The 20,982-nt window shown below is 40.3% G+C and overlaps 1 protein-coding gene across 4 annotated transcripts in view; it reads left to right on the plus strand.

Annotated features, from left to right (window-relative positions):
* LOC129710598 (tyrosine-protein phosphatase non-receptor type 3-like) overlaps window positions 1-20,982 on the plus strand; it is a 161,648-nt gene that overhangs the window by 36,829 nt on the left and 103,837 nt on the right. For 3 of the 4 annotated variants that reach the window (XM_055657732.1, XM_055657723.1, XM_055657741.1), the window contains exons 3-9: window positions 5,397-5,504; window positions 5,602-5,644; window positions 11,713-11,782; window positions 13,410-13,454; window positions 14,728-14,780; window positions 15,295-15,415; window positions 17,594-17,681. In XM_055657732.1, coding sequence (XP_055513707.1) covers window positions 5,397-5,504; window positions 5,602-5,644; window positions 11,713-11,782; window positions 13,410-13,454; window positions 14,728-14,780; window positions 15,295-15,415; window positions 17,594-17,681 — 528 coding nt within the window. Of the gene's footprint in view, window positions 1-5,396; window positions 5,505-5,601; window positions 5,645-11,712; window positions 11,797-13,409; window positions 13,455-14,727; window positions 14,781-15,294; window positions 15,416-17,593; window positions 17,682-20,982 lie in introns of those variants that run through there. The other variant, XM_055657749.1, reaches the window with a different exon arrangement.

Genomic DNA, 20,982 nt, shown 5'->3' on the forward strand with positions numbered 1-20,982 from the left:
GCTGCATCTCTGACGAGGATAACAGTTAACGCTTTGGGATGTCAACCTTTCATCTTAACTGCCCAATTTTGATTACAAAATGGAAAAGCGAGATTAAATTTGTTGATCAATACTCACCCTGAGGATTCTAATATGCTGTCAGAAGATGGAATGCTGTCCATAAAGCTTGGAAGTCAGAATAAGATAGAAAATTCATATAAACTACAAGGTTGCCATTTCCTGCACTTCTGTACTCACTCCTTTCACTACTACCCAGAAGAAGGATAGGGTTCCCTTTGTCCTCACCTTCCTTATCAGACTTACCTTACCAGACTTACCTTATTGGCTGCAACCTTCCCTCCATTGACGAACTGTACACTACAAGGGCCAGGAAGCGAGTGGGTAAAATCATCTCTGACCCCTCTCACGGTGGCCACAAACTCTGAATCACTTCCCTCCGGACTGTCAAAGCTGCCACAGCCAGACATAAAAAACGCTTTTTTTTCACGTAGTAGCTCTACTCAATAAACAAAAATCTGTAGCCTCCTTTTGCTCTGGTATTTTATTTAATTTGTATGTTTACGCGATAATGTTTTATTTTTAATGTTTTATGTGTCATTCCTAACTGTCACAATGTCATGTTGTCATGTGTGGGCGGAGCACCAAAGCAAATTCCTTGTATGTGAATATACTTGGCCAATAAACATACATTCATGTGTTTAAGAAGAAGGGTTTCAGCCCGAAACGTTGCCTATTTCCTTCGCTCCATAGATGCTGCTGCACCCGCTAAGTTTCTCCAGCTTTTTTGTGTACCTTCATTCATTCATGTTCAATGGATCAATCTTTGTAATTTCTGATATCATCGACATGATGTTATCTCCTTTTGGTAATTCCAAATAATTGTTCTATCTGCTATGTTCTTAGTTCACTCTTTTATCTCTACCAATACCTTCTCAAGTTCTCACATTTTCACATGCAGTTGTAGTATATACAATACCTACACTTTTATATCATCCTTTCCCATCATTCAGGGATCCTAGCCCTCTTCCAAGTGATGCATTGATTTAATTTAGTATGCTGCATTTGATGTTTGCGATGCAGTCTCTTTGACATTGGGAAATACAAATAGCTAAAAAGTGTCTTCTATCATTTTGCTAATTTATGAGAAGATTATACAGTTATCAACAGGTTACGTGTCCTGCCTTTTACGGACATAAATAGGAAATGATACATATTTTCCGGCAGATGTTAGTGTTACAATTGGTCTGAAACAGTTTGGTCATAGCTAGTTCTGATTCAGGTCTTCAGCAAAATAAGCAGGCTCTGGTCTTGAAGGATTTGTAGAAAATTACCTTATTATAAAGTACATCAATATTTTAAACTGAATAATAATTTGTTTTTACTCAAGACCTGAGCAATATAAGGTCAGTCATTTTGATTACAGGAAAGAAGTCAAGACCAGTTTTTTTTTCAGATTCTCCATTGCATGTTATTAAGTAGGCATTCTGTATAAAGTTGATTGCAAATTTGACAAAGTGTGAATGAAACTTATTTATTTCCTTTCAGAGAAAATTCTTGAATCATTTAAGCAAACATTGATAGTTCTGATAAAACTGAAGGTGGATACGTCACCTGGACCAGATGGACTACACCCCAATGTTCTGAAAGAGGTAGCTTTAGAGATTGTGGAGGCATTAGTAGTGATCTGTCAAGAATCATTAGAGCTAGGAGTGATCCCAGTGGACTGGAAATGTGCAAATGATACTCCACTGTTCAAGAAGGGAGCAAGACACAAGATGGGAAACTATAGATCATTAGCCTGACTTCAATGGTTGGTAACAGTCCATTATTAAGGATGAATTTTCCGAGTACCCAGAAGCACATGATAAAATGGACAGGTCATTGTTTCTTTGTGAAGTAGGGATATTGTCTGATAAATCTGTTCTTTGGGGAAGTGAATAACAGGATAGACAAAGGAATAAAGGCATAGACCATTTTCTAGATTCCAGATTCAACTTTATTGTCATTGTGCAGTGTACAGTACAGAGACAACAAAATGCAGTATGGGGAGAGGATTCAGAAATCAGAGGTGCAAAAGGACTTGCGAGTGCTGATGTAGGATTCCCATAAGGTTAATTTGTAATCGGTAGTCGGGAAGGCATTTATTTAGTGAGGGGTAAAATATAAAAACAGGGATGTAATTATGGGACTTTATAAGTCACTAGTCAGACCTCTTTTGGACTATTGTGAGCAGTTTTGGGCCCCATATCTGAAAAGGATATGCTGGTGTTGATTGTGTTAACGTATGATGAGCATTTGAAGGCTCTGGGCGTGTACTCGCTGGAGTTTAGAAGAATGAGCAGGGACCTCATTGAAACTTACTGAATAATGAAAGGCCTGGATAGAGTGGATGTGAAGAGGATCGTTCTACTAGTGGGAGAATCTAGGGCACAGCCTCGGAATAATAGAACGTACCTTTAGAAAGGAGATGAGGATTTTTTTTTAGCCAGAGGGTGGGAATCTGCAGAATTAATTGCCACAAAGGGCTGTGGAGGCCGTCTTTGGATTTTTTTTCAAGCAGAGATTGACAGGTTCTTGATTAGTGGGGTGTCAAAGGTCACAGGGAGAAGGCAAGAGAATGATGTTGAGAGGGAAAGATAGATCAGCAATGATTAAATGGCAGTTAACTCAATGGTCTGAATGGTCTAATTCTGCACCTATGACATGAACTTAAGTTCTACAATTACTAAATTGGCAAATAAAACTTAAAATCAGATTATTGCAAAATAAATATTTGAAGTTATATAAAATATTCAAAAATGTTTTGGAGAAAATGAAGTTTAGAACAGTGAATGATCAGTACTTTTGACTGACCAACAAATGTTGCCCCGAAGTGCGGGACATGGTCCATAATCGGCCAGAGTGCAGCCAAAATCCAATCATTTGGATCTCTTGTGTATGAAGAATAGCAGATGACAAAGGTTGCTATACTTAGAGAAATCTAAATATATATATTAAAAAATTACATAGGTGAAAAACTCATAATGGAGTTGTTGTTTTAATAGCAGTGAAAGTACTGAACTGATCACATCTTGTATTACAATTTTATAATGGAAAGCTTGTCGGGTCTGATGTGTTTTGAATGCACAACAGCCAAGACGTTTCTTAAAATAATTATTTAAGGACTGCTAACCAGGCAGACTAAATAAACATAAGTTTTCAATTTCTAAATGGTTACATGCTGTTAAAAATATTATTTCATAATCTGATTGCATGTTCCAACAAAGCAGTAAAGCAATTATATAACAGGAAAATGTCAAAGTACAAATGCTTTGAAATTAAATTTAGTTTATGTCAGCAAGTCATCTCTTACTCTGGTATAGAATATACTATACAGGGAAATGGTTAGTTAGGATCTCAATTCATCACTTTGAATGAAGGACATCTGCAATTAAAATGTTTTAGTTGAACTAAATGTTGTAGTTGATAAATCACGTGAAACTTTCAATGGCAGTACGAATGGAATCGGAGGAAGTATGACAGTGCACAGTATTCTAAAGCTTGATCAAAGAGGGGGATTAAAAGGACCATCAAAGAAAATGAAATGGTAAAGGGAGGTGTATTTTAAAATTTACTTCTTGAAGACTGCCATACTGCATGGCCATCCCCCGGCAACAAGCCTGGCCAGTCTGCTGCGGAACTAGGAAATCTGCTTGAAGAGGGAAGCCACCAAGCCCGGCCCCTGCTTGTCCCTGAGGACCAGAGTCAGGGTCTCTCTTTCCGTGCCTTCAAGGTCAGTTGCACAAAGGTTGAATGGTGGCCGGACGAGAAGAGTGATGACGGTTCGCTGGCCAATCTGGATCGAGGTGATGACTGGAGGCCTTGCAGCATCATGGGGCTCGACTGGATCGAGCATGCCAGGAGACAGAGCGCTCGGACCAGCGCGATCTGCAGCAGCACTGAACAATGGAGGAGGCTTACAACATCACTTGGAGAGGACAGCCCTGTAACACCACCAGGCCAAGGGCCTTTATGGCCAGCTATGTAAAAAGCTGGCAACTTTTGCATATGGTCTCTTTGGGCTATTTCTATACATTTGTACTTAATCTGGGATTGTGTTTATGTATAGTAATAATTTACTGAACTGTATGCAAAAAAGGAATGAACCTTGGTACATATGACAATAAAGAATAATTGAACCATTTGATAACTGAAGGAAATGTGGATACATTAGACCACCGTACCATCCACCTGTTTTCCTTCCCTTGAACTCACTATCTTCCCAGTGCTCATAGCACTCAGGGACATGAGAACCTGCAAATGCTGGAAACTTGACCAAAAAAAACAAACGGCTGAATGAGATTAATGGGTCAGATTGAACAAGCGTCCTTATCCAAAATGTCACATGTCCATTCCCTCCACTGATGCTGCCTGACCTGCTGAGTTCCTCCAACAATTATTTTTTTGCCCGCTGTGCACTTTTTGCTTTTCTTCGTGCTACAATTTGTCAATTCTGACCCACTTTCAGATGTTTTTTGAAAGGTTGGTAATGACTATTAGTCTGAACGAATGAACACTTGGAAAACACACCCAACAAATATTTACAAAGCAAAATCCACTGCACCCAGCTTTGGGAATAAGTCAAATCCAAGACTAAACTTTCTATAGAGGTGGACTTCTATCAACGATGCTCCCTCAGTGCTGTTGATTAGGGATTTCCAGGATTTAGACCCTTTGATGACGGAAGAACAGCGATTATATTTCAAAGTCAGGATGATCTAAGCATTGGAAAGGAACCTTGCAGGTTGGGGCATTCTCATTTAACAGGTTCCCTTGTCTTCCTTGGTGATGGAGGTTGCAAGTTTTGAAGGAACTGTCAGGGTAGCCTGGGAGAATAACTGGAGTGCTTTTTCTACTTGATGTGAAAAAAACAGCCACTGTGTACTGCTGGCATAATGAATCTGGAGCAACGGAGGCTGAGGGGTGACCTCATTATAAAATCATCAGGAGCATATGGTTTTTTTCCAGGCTAGGGAAGTCTAAAACCAGAGGGCATAAGTTTAAGATTAAGGGGAAAACAATTTATGGAAACCTGAGGGGGCTGCTTTCGCACAGAGGCTCGTAGGTACATAAAAGAAGACAAGAGGTGGTAGGGGCTGGTATAATTACAGCATTTAAAAAATATTCATACGTTAGGGTTAGGGTGGGATATGGGCCAAAGGCTGGCAAATTAGATTAACATAGCTCAGCATCTTGGTTGACGTGGACATGTTGAGCCAAAGGTCCTATTTTTTTTGTGTTGTGTGATTTTCCATTTTCACAATTGATGGCTTTGTGGGGAAACTGTATGCAGATGATCTAATCTCAGGGAGATTTTCTTTGCTCTCAACACAAAATAGCTTTGTTTCATTTTGCAGAAGCAAGACACTGGTCAAGTTCTATTGAATATGGCCTATAAACACCTGGATTTGATTGAAACGGAATATTTTGGTTTACAGTTTATAGATGATTCTTTGGAGTGTCCTGTGAGTATACCTATCATTAAAGTATGCTTGTTATTGTGCATGCGTTTGCTACTAACGATTGGAAAAACTAACATGGATTCACTAATTTCATGCACAGAGGTGGCTTGAACCGAGCAAACCTATCAGGAAACAACTTAAAGGTAAGTAGATTCATTTGCAGTAACTAAATGTTGTTAACATCACAGACCTACTAGATTAATTTCAGTGTTAGTAATAATAAACTTCAAATCTGATATAGGAAGTATCTACGGAATGCGTGACTAAGTGGACAGTTATATTTTGGGATGTATTTTTATTTTAAATGAGCTCTTCCCAAACCCCCCCCCCCCCTAACAAATATTTTTTAAATTTTTATCTTTATGGCAAGGAGATAACTGGAAAATGTCATTAAGGAAGCAATGAGGATGACTATACAAGAATTTAAATGAAAACAATATTTTCCTTGCCTTGTCCTGCAGGCTTTGAGCATGAAGTTCATGTCACTTGATACTGACCTATATGATAATACATTCAGTCATGCAGAAAAACATTTAAAAAAAAAAACCATGTTCTTTAGGCCACCGAGCCACCCATTGACACTAATCTTATATTAATCTATTTTTGTTAATTCTTCCCATATTCCCAGCAATTCCCACAGATTCTGTCAGTCACATGCATGCTGAAGCATTTTATAGTGGCAAATTAACCTACCAACCCAAATGTCTTGGGAATGTGGGAGGAAACCAGAGCAACCTGAGGAAAGACACATGGCCTAGTGGAGAACATGCAGATAACACTCGAGTTCATGATGGACAATAGGTGCAGTAGGCCACTTGGCCCTTCGAGCCAGCACCGCCTTTCAATGTGATCATAGCTGATCATCCCCAATCAGTACCCCGTTCCTCCCTTCTCCCCATATCCCCTGACTCCACTATTTTTAAGAGCCCTATCTAGCTCTCTCTTGAAAGCATCCAGAGAACCTGCCTCCACCGCCCTCTGAAGCATAGAATTCCACAGACTCGCCACTCTCTGTGAGAAAAAGTGTTTCCTCGTTTCTGTTCTAATGGCTTACCCCTTATTCTTAAACTGTGGCCCCTGGTTCTGGACTCCCCCAACATCGGGAACATGTGTCCTGCCTCTAGCGTGTCCAAGCCCTTAACAATCTTATATGTTTCAATGAGATCCCTTCTCATCCTTCTAAACTCCAGAGTGTACAAGCCCAGCTGCTCCATTCTCTCAGCATATGACAGTCCTGCCATCCCGGGAATTAACCTTGTAAACCTACGCTACACTCCCTCAATAGCAAGGATGTCCTTCCTCAAATTAGGAGACGGAAACTGCACACAATACTCCAGGTGTTGTCTCACTAGGGCTGTGCACAACTCACTAGGGCTCTTATGTAGGCCAACATGCCATTCGCTTTCTTCACTGCCTGCTGTACCTGCATGCTTACTTTCATAGACCCCCAGATCCCCATTGTACTTCCCCTTTTCCCAACTTGATGCCATTTAGATAGTAATCTGCCTTCCTGTTTTTGCTACCAAAGTGGATAACCACACATTTATCCGCATTAAACCTCATCTGCCATGCATCTGCCCACTCCCCCAACCTGTCCAAGTCACCCTGCATTCTCATAGCATCCTCCTCACAGTTCACACTGCCACACAGCTTTGTGTCATCTGCAAATTTGCTAATGTTACTTTGAATCCCTTCATCCAAATCATTGATGTATATTGTAAATAGCCGCGGTCCCAGCACCGAGCCTTGCGGTACCCCACTAGTCACTGCCTGCCATTCTGAAAGGGACCCGTTAATCCCTACTCTTTGTTTCCTGTCTGTCAATCACTTCTCTATCCATGTCAGCACTCTACTCCCAATACCATGTGCCCTAATTTTGCCCACTAATCTCCTATGTGGGACCTTATCAAATGCTTTCTGAAAGTCCAGGTACACTACATCCACTGGCTCTCACTTGTCCATTTTCCTAGTTACATCTTCAAAAAATTCCAGAAGCTTAGTCAAGCATGATTTCCCCTTCGTAATCCATGCTGACTCGGACCGATCCTGTTACTGCTATCCAAATGTGCGACTATCTCATCTTTTATAATTGACCGCAGCATCTTCCCCACCAACGATGTCAGGCTAACTGATCTATAATTCCCCGTTTTCTCTCTCCCATCTTTCTTAAAAGTGGGATAACATTAGCTGCCTTCCAATCCACAGGAACTGATCCTGAGTTGGAATTGGAAAATTGGAACATTGGAAAATTATCGCTAATGCATCCACAATTTCTAGAGCCACTTCCTTAAGTACCCTGGGATGCAGACCATCAGGCCCTGGGGATTTATCAGCCTGCAGTCCCATCAGTGTCCTACACCATTTCCTGCCTAATGTGGATTTCCTTCAGTTCCTCTGTCACCCCAGATCCTCTGGCCACTACTATATCAGGAAGATTGTTTGTGTCCTCCTTAGTGAAGACAGATCCAAAGTACCTGTTCAACTCATTTGCCATTTCCTTGTTCCCCATAATAAATTGAACCCAGGTCTCTTCCAATTTGAGCCAGTGACTCTATTAGCTGTGCCACAATGCCATTTATAATTGCATGTTTAGCATATGCAGTTATGTTGGTGTTGACTTGCTGGTAAGTGTTATCGTATCATCTCAGAAATTATGGCAAAACCCATGGTCCCCAAAGGTGGACATTAGGTTAATTCAATTGTCCAACACTTGAACCAGAGCCCGAATTTAATGTTGCAATGGTGTGTTTTATAATCCTGATAGAATTTCTCCTTCAACCACAGTCTTGGGGATCAAATGATTTGATTTGATTTTGATAGAATTTATTTGCCACACAACCAGGGTCGGTGGAATTTGGGTTGTCTGCAGCGGAACAATAATAAAGAACACACAACCACAATAAAAATGTAACAAACATTCACCACAGCATTCATCACTGTGGTGGAAGGCACAAAATTTGGCCAGTCCTCCTCCATTTCCCCCCCGTGGACAGGACCAGAGTCCAGAGTCAGCCCAGGATCGGCTCTTCCTCACCGGAGACCGCGGCTTTAAGTTGGTGTAGGCCGCAGGTCGGCGGTCGAGATTTAAAGTCTCCGCCGCAGCCAGAAGCACCGTAGACTGCAGGGCCGGCGGTTGAAGCTCCCCTCCAGGGGTGATGTTAAGCTCACGCCGGGCCCACGGTAGAAGTTGGCCGCGGGCCTGCAGTGATGGCTTCTTCTTCCCCCCCCCCCGGGTCCCCCACGAGGGATCCCGGGCTGTAGACGCCGCACCAGCTGGAGCTCTGCAGACTGCGACTTCAGGCTGCCGGCTGCCCCGGGCCAGTGAAACGGAGCGCTCCCCTCCAGCGAGCCCCAGCGAGGGCTCACCCGCTCCACGACGAGAGTCCACGCTGCGCCCGCCACTGAAGCCCCGAGCACGTCTCCGGGAAAGGCCGCGCCGATCCTTGATGTTAGGCCACGGGGGAGGCGACCTGGAAAAAGTCGCCTCTCCATGGAGGAGGCGACCGAAGCGGTTTCCCCCTTACCCCCCCCCCCCCCCCCCCACACCACCCCCCACACAAAACACACCGAGAAACATCAAACACATACTTTAAAACATACTAAAAAAAAAGTTAAAAAAACCAACGAGCTGCTGACATGGCTGCTGCCAGAACAGCGCCCCCTTACGAACATGCCACATTTACCTCATTTGCCACTTCAGAACACACAACACTGGACTTGAAGCAATTTGTTCTCAATCTTGAGGAACTATCTAAGAGGTAATGATTCTGCAGATCAAACATGCAATCTGTATTGCCAAAAGTTAAATATTTAAATTTAGCTTTAGAGCCTAATATCAAATATCACTGTACATTAATTGGTGCATGTGACAATAAATGTGAACTTGAACTTAATGTTTTTTAACTATGCACATTAATGGCACTAACCATTGACGCATTGAATAGACTGTTGAATGCTTAATGCCTCGTGTTTGCAGAAATCAATACAGATTTTGTAGGCATTCCACTTGAACTGGACTCTAGACCACGTAACATCACACTGATAAAGTAGCAGTCTGTTGAAGTTCGCACTCTATGAATTCTCTGCATATTACCTTTGTAATCTTGGTCAAATTATTGTACTAGGGTAGATTTTTTTATGAAGATGATTACATTTACTGGGAGTTTTTATGTAACCACTTTGTCCCTAATGTAATCTTATCCCAAATTACAGAAGTAGAAAACAGAAGTGGGTGTTTCCGTAAATAAGGGTACCGGCCTGTGACATGGGTGGCCAAATTTGAAAGTTATTAAATCATAATGAGATACCACAGCATTAAAAATGGACCAACTTATGATCCTTTTGAGCTAATTTGTGACTGAAATTTGGAAAATAAGAGAAAAAGATTTATTTATGTCATATGGGACACTTACTGATTTCTAAGCTCCCTTACAAAATGTCGGTACCTAACCCACCACGAGGCCTGTAGTTCACGCCAGGGTCATCTCATTATAATCGCTTTGTTTTTAAAAAAAAATCGCAACGAGTACAAAAAAAAGGTTATAGCGCTATAAATAGCATTCACAATGTTACTCAACGGGAGGGACTACAGAATGAGACATCGCTAAAATAGGTGAGCAAACTAGATTTTTATTTCATGATTTTAAGTTCTATTCATTATTAAGTATTTCATGGAAAGCTTAAACACAAGCAATAAAATAAAAACGGTTACTCTGCTTTTAATTCACACATTTCACACGTGACCAAATGGACACTGCAAAAACATGGGGCATCAGAAAACCATCTTATCGGGTGATAAATGATAAAAATCATAAGCATAATCAGAATTTGGCTTTCTGGTATAAATTAGCCTAAGGATTTGATGAAACCCTGTTTGAAAAATGTCACAAAAAAAGTCAAGAAAACACAGGGACATATCTGCTATTTTTCTTTGTAAAAACATCTTTATTTATTTTTGCTTCATCTCATTATTTTGGCTATACACCATGATCTATACTACTTAAAATACAGGATATGAAACAATGGGAATATTACATAAAAAACAGGAAAATAACCTGAAAGTTTGGAGACCTTCAGTTTCACGACTGAGTGCTATTTTTTACGGAAACACCCATTTACTAGAGCTAAGTCTCAATGATGGAGTGATGTAACAAACCTGCCTTGAATTAGTTTTCCCCAATTTGTCCAAGTTTGGAATTGAACCTGTTGTTCTCTTGGACATAAAGCTGCTCCACCTTCAGCCCAGTGGTGCAACTGGTAGTGCTGATGCCTCACAGTAGCAAAGACCTGGATTAAATTCTGACCTCAGGTGCTGTCTGTGTGAAGTTTGCACATTCTCCATATGACCATATCCTCCTGTATGCTCCAATTTCCTGTCACTTCCCAAAAATGTACAGATTTGTAGGTAAATTGGCTTATGTAAAATGCCTGAGTGCATAAGTGCGAAAGTGGATGCAAAAGTGTGTTGACGTACAATTAGTGTGAACAGGTGATTGATGGCATGGACACGGTGGGCTGAAGGGCCTGTTTCCATGCTGTGACTTTCAATCAAAAAAAATTTACTCTGCTTATTTAGTAACAGGTTTAGTAATTGCATTTCAGAAATAGTTAAAATTCTTGAATAGTCAAATGGCTCGTTCTGTCTTTTGAACTCCGCAACGGGATTGAATTCCACACGATGACAAAGCCAAAGTAGTCTGGCTGTTACTAGTAAGAGTGGTTAAGGAGTCTCAGGAGACTTATTCCAGTTTAATATAATAAATGCACAAAATGTTTGAAATGTGCATCACAAATTCTTGGATGAAGCACACACTATATATATATTTTCAAACAATGATGGGCAAGCTTTGAAGTATATTTCGTGATGCAAGGAACTGCAGAAGATGGAACCTTGTGCAAAACACACAGAACTGGAGTAAATAGGTGGGCAGGACGCTTTTGGGGCAGGAATAGATAGATGATGTTTCTGATCGGGACACAATCTGAAGAAGGGTCCCATATGAAACTTCGACTATCCATTCCCTCCACAGATGCTGTCTCACCAGCTGAGGTACTCCAGCATTTTCTTTTGTTAACATGTGTTAACTGTGCTAGTCCTGAGTGGTTAATTTGGATGCTGGCAGTTGAATTAGAAAAATAATATTTACTAACACTAACAATTATACATAAGAAATTTTAAAATAAAATGTTTGTTTCAACTAAAATATTTCAGGGGATGCACTAAATTTTCGAGTGAGATTTTTTGTAACTGACCCAAATTCTCTTCAACAACACCAGACAAGGTAGGCTTTGTCCTGTAAGTACTACTTATAAAATACTAGTTCAATATAATGTACATACTGAACTTTTGCAAACGGTTTTTCAGCAGATGGTTCTTAAAAAAACGGTTAGATGCTACACTCTGCCCAGAATTAAAATATTTGGAACACTCTTTTCTGTTTGAAAACTTCCAATTAGTGAAAAATATAGCTCTTGAGTCTTGGATCCAACACTTTCCATGATGTAATGACCACCAAGGTTGCCTAAAGTAATTTCAGGCTAGATTTTTGTCCCAAGAATTCTGTTGTTTTCAGGTAATTCTGTAGCATTTCCAAGATTAAAAATGGTAATTGAGTGACTTATTTGGAAGAAGTTTAGCAAGTTGTAATTTGTTCTTGCTGCGGAACGTTTCTTCAAATTCTGTATCTTGAGTTTCATTTACATTCTGCCTAGGGATCTAACATGAAGCAATCAAATCTCATTGGTTTTCAGTTGGTATTGACAAAAGAGTGAACATCAAAAAACCTGAGCAACAGATTAGTTGAAAAATCTTACGTTTCTTTTTGCAAAAACAGTTTTTAAATTGCTTCCTTTTTTCTTTTTTGAAACTTCCAGTAAGAAATGCTACCTTGATCAGATTTTTGAGCTTAAAGGGCCTGTCCCACGAGCATGCAATAGCATGCGGCGAGCGCGACCAAACCGGAAGCGGGGGCTGCGCGGAGGTCGAGTGATCCCGTACAAGTTGACGTGAAGTTCGCGTGAAGTTCGCGCTAGGCGTACGGCGTCGAGACTGTGCGTACAGCGTCGAGACGGTGCGTATGCCCGTCGAGGCAGTGCGTACGACCTCAATGCGGCTGCGGGCCGGCAGACCATTGCCGCACGGAATTTTTGAACAGTGTCAGTTTTTCGGAGCCCTGCACGATGTTGGGACCGGCTCTGGTGATCGAAGTGGGACCGGCCCCGCGAGGCCGTATGGCTCAAGCGACCACGTTAGGTCACGCTTGCCGCATGCAGTCGCATGCTCGAGGGACAGGCCCTTTAGTTTCAATTTTTATTGTTTGTTTAAATGACCCTTTGTTCATCTCGTAGGCCTCCCCATCGACCTTTCTAACACTTTTGCCCATGAATGATTTGAACCTGATAATCGTACATGGGCATCATAGTGCACTAACATTAATAAACAATGTATTCCGCTACTCGCCGAGAACTGAGCAAGTTGAAGTACTGGATGCCCTTTTATAATAAGAAAAAATAGATGTAATCTCATTGATGGGACAAAACCTGCTGGAGACTACATAAGATTTTATTACAAAGAGCATTGTTGTACAAATGCGAATGGTGGAGAGAAAATTCCAAAACATTTCTATTATTTTAGCAGCAAGAATTGGTGTTAAAATTACTACTATTTAATATTTATTTCAAGTAATATTGTGTCAGTGGTAATAATTGATGGAAGGCAAGAGATAATTTGAATATTCTTTTACTTAATGTCTATTTATTTATGTAAGTTAAATTTTCAAATGTTTCTGTCTAGCTTGTCCCAGATAAAGCATCTACAAAGTAAAATATATCAAATCAATAAACTTTTGTCAATGCCTTCTGTACTTCTAAGTGTCTTGTTGATTTTTGAATTTTCTGTCTGTGTTACAGGCACTTGTACTTTTTACAACTGAAGAAAGAATTTACTGATGGACGGTAATTATTTCCTTTTGGATGCTAAAAATATTCTTAAAACTGTAGCTATGGACAGGCCAACATTCTGAACTGTTTGGGTTCACCCGCATTGGATTACTTTTTCATTTCAAGGGGTTGTAAGAACAGGTTAGTTGCATGTCTACCGTGTGCAAAGAAGTTTAGTCAAATTGTGCAGTTTTGGAGCCATAAAGCGTGGAAACAGGCCCTTCAGCCCAACTTGCCCACACCGGTCAACATGTCCTAGCTACATTCGTCCCACCTGACTCCATTTGGACCATATCCCTCCAAACCTGTCCTATCCATGTACTTGTCCAACTGTTTCTTCAACGTTCGGATAGTCCCTGCCTCAACTACCCCCTCTGGCAGCTCGTTCCATGCACCAACCACCCTTTGTGTGAAAAAGTTACCCCTCATATTATATTAAATTTTTTCCCCTTCACCTTACATCTACGTCCTCTAATCCGCAATTCACCTACTCTAGGCAAGAGATTCTGTTCAACTACCCGATCTATTCTTCTCATGATTGTATATAACTATATAAGACCACCCCTCATCCTCCTGTGTTTCAAGGAATAGTTCCAGCCTACTCAACCTTTTTCAAGAGAGAGATTTAACTCTTGCGGCTAAAGGAATCGAGGGATATGGGGGGATAAGCAGGAACGGGGCGCTGATTTTAGATGATCAGCCATGATCATATTGAATTGCGGTGCTGGCTCGAAGGGACTACTCCTGCACCTATTTTTCTATGTTTCTAACCTCTCCCTATAGCTCAGAACCCCTGGTCCTGGCAACATCCTCCTAAATCTTTTCTGTACCCTTTCCAGCTTGACAACATCTTTCCTATAACATAGTGCCCAGAACTGAACACAATACTCTAAATGTGGCCTCACCAACATCTTAGACAATTGCAACATGACCTCTCAATCAATTGTTGATTCTGGATTTGGACATAGGTTTTCTCATTGACTGACTGTGTTTGGTTCTGGTATACCGGTATCTGCTCATCATTAGTTGTTCATAAATAAGTGAAAAAAAATTGTTATGTGCTATTAATATTGGCAGGGTAAACGGGACGAAAAAGGTTGGGAACCCCTGCATTAAAGGTTAGGGTCCAAGATGTCGTTTGTAAGATTGTGTAATCAATCTTAAAAATTTAAATAATTTGTCATGTTTTTGACTTTTTTGGTGGAATGGATTTGGCAAATGGATATTTAGTTCAGTATTAATTAATCATGAATTATGCTGTTTACAGTGTCATATTAATGTTTTCCAGATTACATTGTCCTCACGGTAAAGCAATATTACTTGCTTCCTATGCAGTCCAATGTAAGTAGTGAAATTGTCACATTATCAATCTGTTTTCGTAGATTTACTGGACAAAGTTTGGTTTAAGGAAGTTAAGAAATGTGTGGCTTTGCAAATACTAACATCAACTTGGTCTGTGCCAAGATTTTTCTAAATCCAGATGTCTCGAATTCATAAATTTGTAAACTTTTAAATCAAATGGTAAAAGTGCCACTGCCAAAACCATCAACACCAAACATGGGCAGCTGGATTTATTTTCATTCTGAGGATAGAAATTGTACATTTTGTAGCTTTAAAAATCTTTTGTTCAGAAAGAAGCAGTTGCATGAAATGACAAATTCAACAAATTATTTTCAAATGATAGCAGAAATATTATTGGAAAAAAGATGTATAGGTCTGCGTTTTGAACAGTAATGCTGATGTATGCTTAAATCGAAGGATATGTATTTCCCAAAAATGTAATTTTCACGAATGTGAGAAAGACAGTGGAATGCCAGCCATTTGAATTGTATTAACGGTGACTTAATTCTTTCAGCTGAACTTGGAGAGTACAATCCTTCTGAGCATCATCCTGGGTACATAGAAAAGTTCAATTTTATACCCGACCAAAATCCAGACTTTCAAATCAAAGTGATGTCTTTGCACAAGCAACACAGGTAGAATCAAAACTATTACGTGTTTGGAATTAAAAAACATTTAATATTAAACATTTGATAATACTATATAAGCTATTTACTTGAATTTGAAGAGGTCTCGACCCAAAACATCACCTATCCATGTTCTCAGAGATGCTGCTCGTCCAGCTGAGTTGCTCCAGCGCTGTGTCTTGTTTTTTGTAAACCAGCATCTGCCTCTCCTTGTTTCTACAAGTTATTTAAGTGTTGTTCATGGATTTTTATTTACTTAGGTTTTTTTGTACAGGTTTTCCCCAGGTTATGAATACCCGACATAAGTACAGTCCATACATATGATTGAGAGTTTGGGATATCGATTGGCTGGATTTACCAGCTGTTGGAGGGCTATAGACATCAGCTACCATGTGAGAACTTGGTTTGCAGCAATATCAGAATGGTTGAAATAAACACCCTGATTTAACTACATGTTGCCCTTGAATGGCCTATGTTTTTATTTTTTTATTGTCAGATGGCCACATTTGATTTTTGTACTGTTTACGGGTTACAAACAGTTCACAAGAACAGAACCCTGCCATGACCATGAATAAGGCCGCACGGTGGTGCAGCAGTAAAGTTGCTGCCTTACAGCACTGACTGGGCCAGAGCCTCGGTTCGACCCTGGCTACGGGTGCTTCTGTATGGAATTTCTACGTTCTCCCCGTGTCCTGTATAGGCTTTCTCGGAGAACATTGGTTTCCTCCCACACTCCAAAGATGTGCGGGTGTGTAGGTTAATTGACTTGGTATAAATTTTAAAAATTGTACCAGTGGAGGATAGTGTTAATGTGCGGGGATCGCTGGTCGGTGCGGACTCAGTGGGCCGAAGGGCCTGTTTCTGCGCTGTATCTGTAAACTAAACTAAACCTGGCGAAGTTCTGTGTTTGAGTGTCGGATGCTCGAGGGGGGACATTCAGCAACATTATTCCAGGGTTGGAATGCCAAAGATTTGAGAGCATGGCTTTAGGGTGAGCAGGGCAAAGTTAAAAGATGTGCTGGGCAGGTTTTTTTATACAGAAGGTGGCGGGTATATGGAACATACTGCTAGCGGTGGTGGTAGAGGCAGTTATGACAGTGGCATCCAATAGCCTTTTGGATAGGCACATGGATATGTAGGGAATGCAGAGATATGGATCATGTTGAGATAGACGAGATGTGTTAGATGCAGCACAGTTATTGTGGGCCAAAGAGCCCATTTCTGTCGTGTGCTACTTGATGAGCGATTAAACCATGTCACTCTTGAAGGGATACCTGCAGGAATTATATTTCTGATTTTAAAATCGGCACTGGCAGTATACATCCACACATGCATCTACTTTTTAGTTCCATAATGCGTGAAATTATAAAATCTAGAGCAGCATGCAAGTCACCAACAGAAACAAAACTAGATAAAGATACATGAGGAAGTCAAGGACATTATTTGTGACTTTCTTGTTGCATATGCACTCCTTTTAATTATTCTATAGTACAGATATGAGATATGCCAGTTTTAAAGCAAATGATTGTCATAAAATGTTAATGTATTTGCATCACGTTCCATTCAAACTGACTATTTGACAAAAAAGTTTTACCATTGAAGAACAAAGTTAGATAAATAATGATCTAATACATCCTATTTATATGCTGTGCATGAATATTATAATGGCCAACATGGAAATTGCCCTTATTTGCAATTACCAAAATAAAAAAATTGCTTGTAAAAATGCTCAACAAATTAGAAAATAATTAGCTATATTCTGCTATCTGAAATTAAATGAATTTTATCACGCACATAAAAAGCAAAAACATGAATGAAACAAAAAATGAGAAATTGTATTTTATACAATTACAGTTTATTCATCACTTAATAGCATTGTATTGTTATTATACTTTGTACCAAGGTTATTCCATCGAGGTTTCAAACTGAATTGAACATCTGTAATAAGTATCTGCGATAGATATTACCTGATTAAGTTGAAAAGTTGCAACCTGATATAATATATTGCAGAGATATTTGTCCTCTTGCCGAAAACTACCGTAATTACATTTACATCCCAGCTTTAAATTTTTGATAGTATGGCATTTTATACACCAATCTTTAGGATGAAATTGATTGTGCGCTATTAATTTCTCTCTTGATAATTTTGAATTACAAGCATATTTCAATTTTTGTTGCCGTTTGTAGAGACCTTAAACAATCTGAAGCAGAACTTGGTTATTTAAATAAAGCAAAGACCCTTGAATTTTATGGTGTGGAATTACATAATGCAAAGGTAAGCCTGTATATGTATAGTTTAATTATTCTAGTTAGGATTGATTTTGGCTGGTAACAACATTTTAATCTTCCAAAGCTGCTCTCTCTCAATGTAATTAGTTAAATTTGAGCTAATTTAAAATCCATTCTAGAGTTTTCCTGCTTGCTAGAGCTTAATCTACTGTCAACATTTTCATCTTCATTGGGATTTTTTAGTATGAATGAAACTTACATAAACGTTTTGAAAAATGGATCACTTTTTAAACAGTGATCAATTACCATTTTTGTTGAATTCAAATAATTGTCTTAAAGATAGAAGCAGATTTCTATCTACTGTTACTCTACTATAGAATGAGATGCACCTGATGGAAAAGATACAGAAGATCCACTGATACAATCCTGATAAAAACAGATTGAAATGTGGCATCAGTAGATGGGAAGAAGAAAGCTGTTCTTTTGTAAAGGACTAAACCTGAACCATGCTATTCCATGCAAATCAAACAACTAGAGAAATCGATAGGCCTGTAAACTAAATAGGTGGAGGGAACTTGGGGGAGAAATGGAGTGGAACAGTTAAGGGGAAAAGACAAGTAAACAGTGTAGGATAATGAGTATTTAATGGTAACCAGGTCGTGGAATGGGGATGAGATAAAATATGCTAACAAAGGTGATCAACAGATGGATAAGACAAATTATTTACGAGGGGAAATCATGCTTGACTAATCTGGAATTTTTTGAGAATGTAACTAGGAAAATGGACAAGGGAGAGCCAGTAGACGTAGTGTACCTGGACTTTCAGAAAGCATTTGATAAGGCCCCACATGGGAGATTAGTGGGCAAAATTAGAGCACATGGTATTGGGGGTAGGGTGCTGACATGGATAGAAAATTGGTTGGCAGACAGGAAATAAAGAGTAGGCATTAACAGGTCGCTTTCAGAATGGCAGGCAGTGAGTAGTGGGGTACCACAAGGCTCGGCGCTGGGACTGCAGCTATTTACAATATACATTAATGATTTAGGTGAAGGGATTAAAGTAATATTAGCAAATTTGCAGATGACACAAAGCTGGGTGGCAGCGTGAACTGTAAGGAGGATGCTATGAGGATGCAGGGTGACTTGGACAGGTTGGATGAGTGGGAAGATGCATGGCAGATGCAGTTTAATGTGGATAAATGATATCCACTTTGGTGGCAAGAACAGGAAGGCAGATTATCCGAATGGTGTCCAGTTAGGAAAAGGGGAAGTACAACGAGATCTGGGTGTCCTTGTTCATCAGTCACTGAAAGTAAGCATATAGGTACAGCAGATGGTGATGAAAGCTAATGGCATGTTGGCTAATGGCATGTTGAGTATAGGAACAAAGAGGTCCTTCTGCAGTTGTACAGGGCCCTAGTGAGACCACATCTCGAGTATTGTGTGCAGTTTTGGTCTCCAAATTTGAAGATGGACATTCTTGCTATTGAGGGAAGGCAGCGTAGGTACACAAGGTTAATTCCCAGGATGGCGGGATTGTCATATGTCGAAATAATGGAGCGACTGGGCTTGTATACTCTGGAATTTAGGATGAGAGAGGATATTGTTAAAACATAGGATTATTAAGGGATTAGACAAGCCAGAGGCAGGAAACGTGTTCCCGATGTTGGGGGAGTCCAGAACTAGGGGCCACAGTTTAAGAATAAGGGGTAGGCCATTTAGAAGTGAGATGAGGAAAAACATTTTCACCCAGAGAGTTCTGAATCTGGAATTCTCTACCTCAGAAGGCAGTGGTGGCCAATTCTCTGGATGCTTTCAAGAGAGAATTAGATAGAGCTATTAAAGATCGCAGTCAAGGGATAGTGGGAAAAGGCAGGAATGGGGTACTGATTTTGGATGGTCAGCCATGGTCACAGTGAATGGCAGTGCTGGCTTGAAGGGCCAAATGGCCGACTGCACCTATTGTGTTTTGACTGAGCACTGAACCATGTGGCACTCCACCAGTCGAAGGTCAACAATCAGAAAAGCAATCTTCCACAAATACCATTTGATTCTTTCCTCCAAGCTAATTTTGGATCCAGATGGCTGTTACCTTGGATTCCATGCATTCAAACTTTCCAGACTAGCCTACCACGCAGGACTTTGTCAAAGGCCTTACTTACATCCAGACAGAAAAGTCCACTGGCCTTCATCAATACTCATGGTGACTTCATCCAAAACTCTTGTCAGATTAGTAAGATATTATTTCCACGCACAAAGCCTTGCTGACTTTCTCTAATCAGTCCGTGCCTATCCAAATGCTGTTAGATCCTATCCAAAAAATCCCCTCCAACAACTTTCTCACCACTGATCAGGCTTACTAGTATGTAGTTCCCTGACTTGTCCTTTCTTAAAGGTATGATATTAGCCACACTCTAATCTTCTGGAAATTCATCTATGCTAATGATGATAGAAATATTTCCAAGGGCTTCTGTAATTTCCTCCCTAGCTTCCCACAAGGACTGAGGATGTACTTGGCCACGCCCTGTGAATTTATCCATTTTAATGCGCTTTAAAACTACCAACACCACCTTTTTAATGATTGATATATGAATCTGACATCACAACTCTTATGCCTCAATTCCATAACCTCCATGATCTTCTCAGTAAACGTAGAGGAGCAGTATTCATTAATATTTTCCCCATCCCCTGTGACTCTACAAACCAACAGCCATGCTGATCTTCAAGGGGACTCATTCTTTCCCTGGCTAGCCTTTTACTATTTATACCTATGGAATCTCATGGAATTTTCCTTTTTGCTTTTTGCCCTCGTGATTGGCTCCTTAAGTGTCCTTTTACCCCTCTTATACTTGTGGAGGAATTTGTTTGATGCCAATGGCCTAATTCTGATGTATGCCTCCCTCTTATTTCAAACCAGCCTCAACATCCCTCATAAACTGCCAGCCTTTTCCGCACCCTAATACGAACATGCTGCCTCTGTATTCTTGCTCATTTATTCTTGAAAGTCTCCACTTGACAGCGGCCCCCCCCCCCCCTCCTTAGCTGCAAACATACTCCCAATCGACCTCTGCAGGTACCCACCTAATGCCTCCAAAATTGGCCTTGCCCCAATTTAGGACATTAAGCCTCTCTTTTCCTACTCCATAACTACTTTAAAACTGACAGATTATGGTCACTGATCCCAAGTACTTCTCCATTGACAGTTCAGTCACTTGCGCTACCTCATTCCATAAGAGAAGGTCAAGTATTGGCAAGACCCTCCATATATTGATTAATGGAAGCCTTCTTGGACACATTCCACCCCATCCAAACTCTTTGCATGAATGGGAGATCCAGTCAACTTAGTA

The sequence above is a fragment of the Leucoraja erinacea genome, chromosome 2 (genome assembly GCF_028641065.1).
Source record: "Leucoraja erinacea ecotype New England chromosome 2, Leri_hhj_1, whole genome shotgun sequence".
Lineage (NCBI taxonomy): Eukaryota > Metazoa > Chordata > Chondrichthyes > Rajiformes > Rajidae > Leucoraja > Leucoraja erinaceus.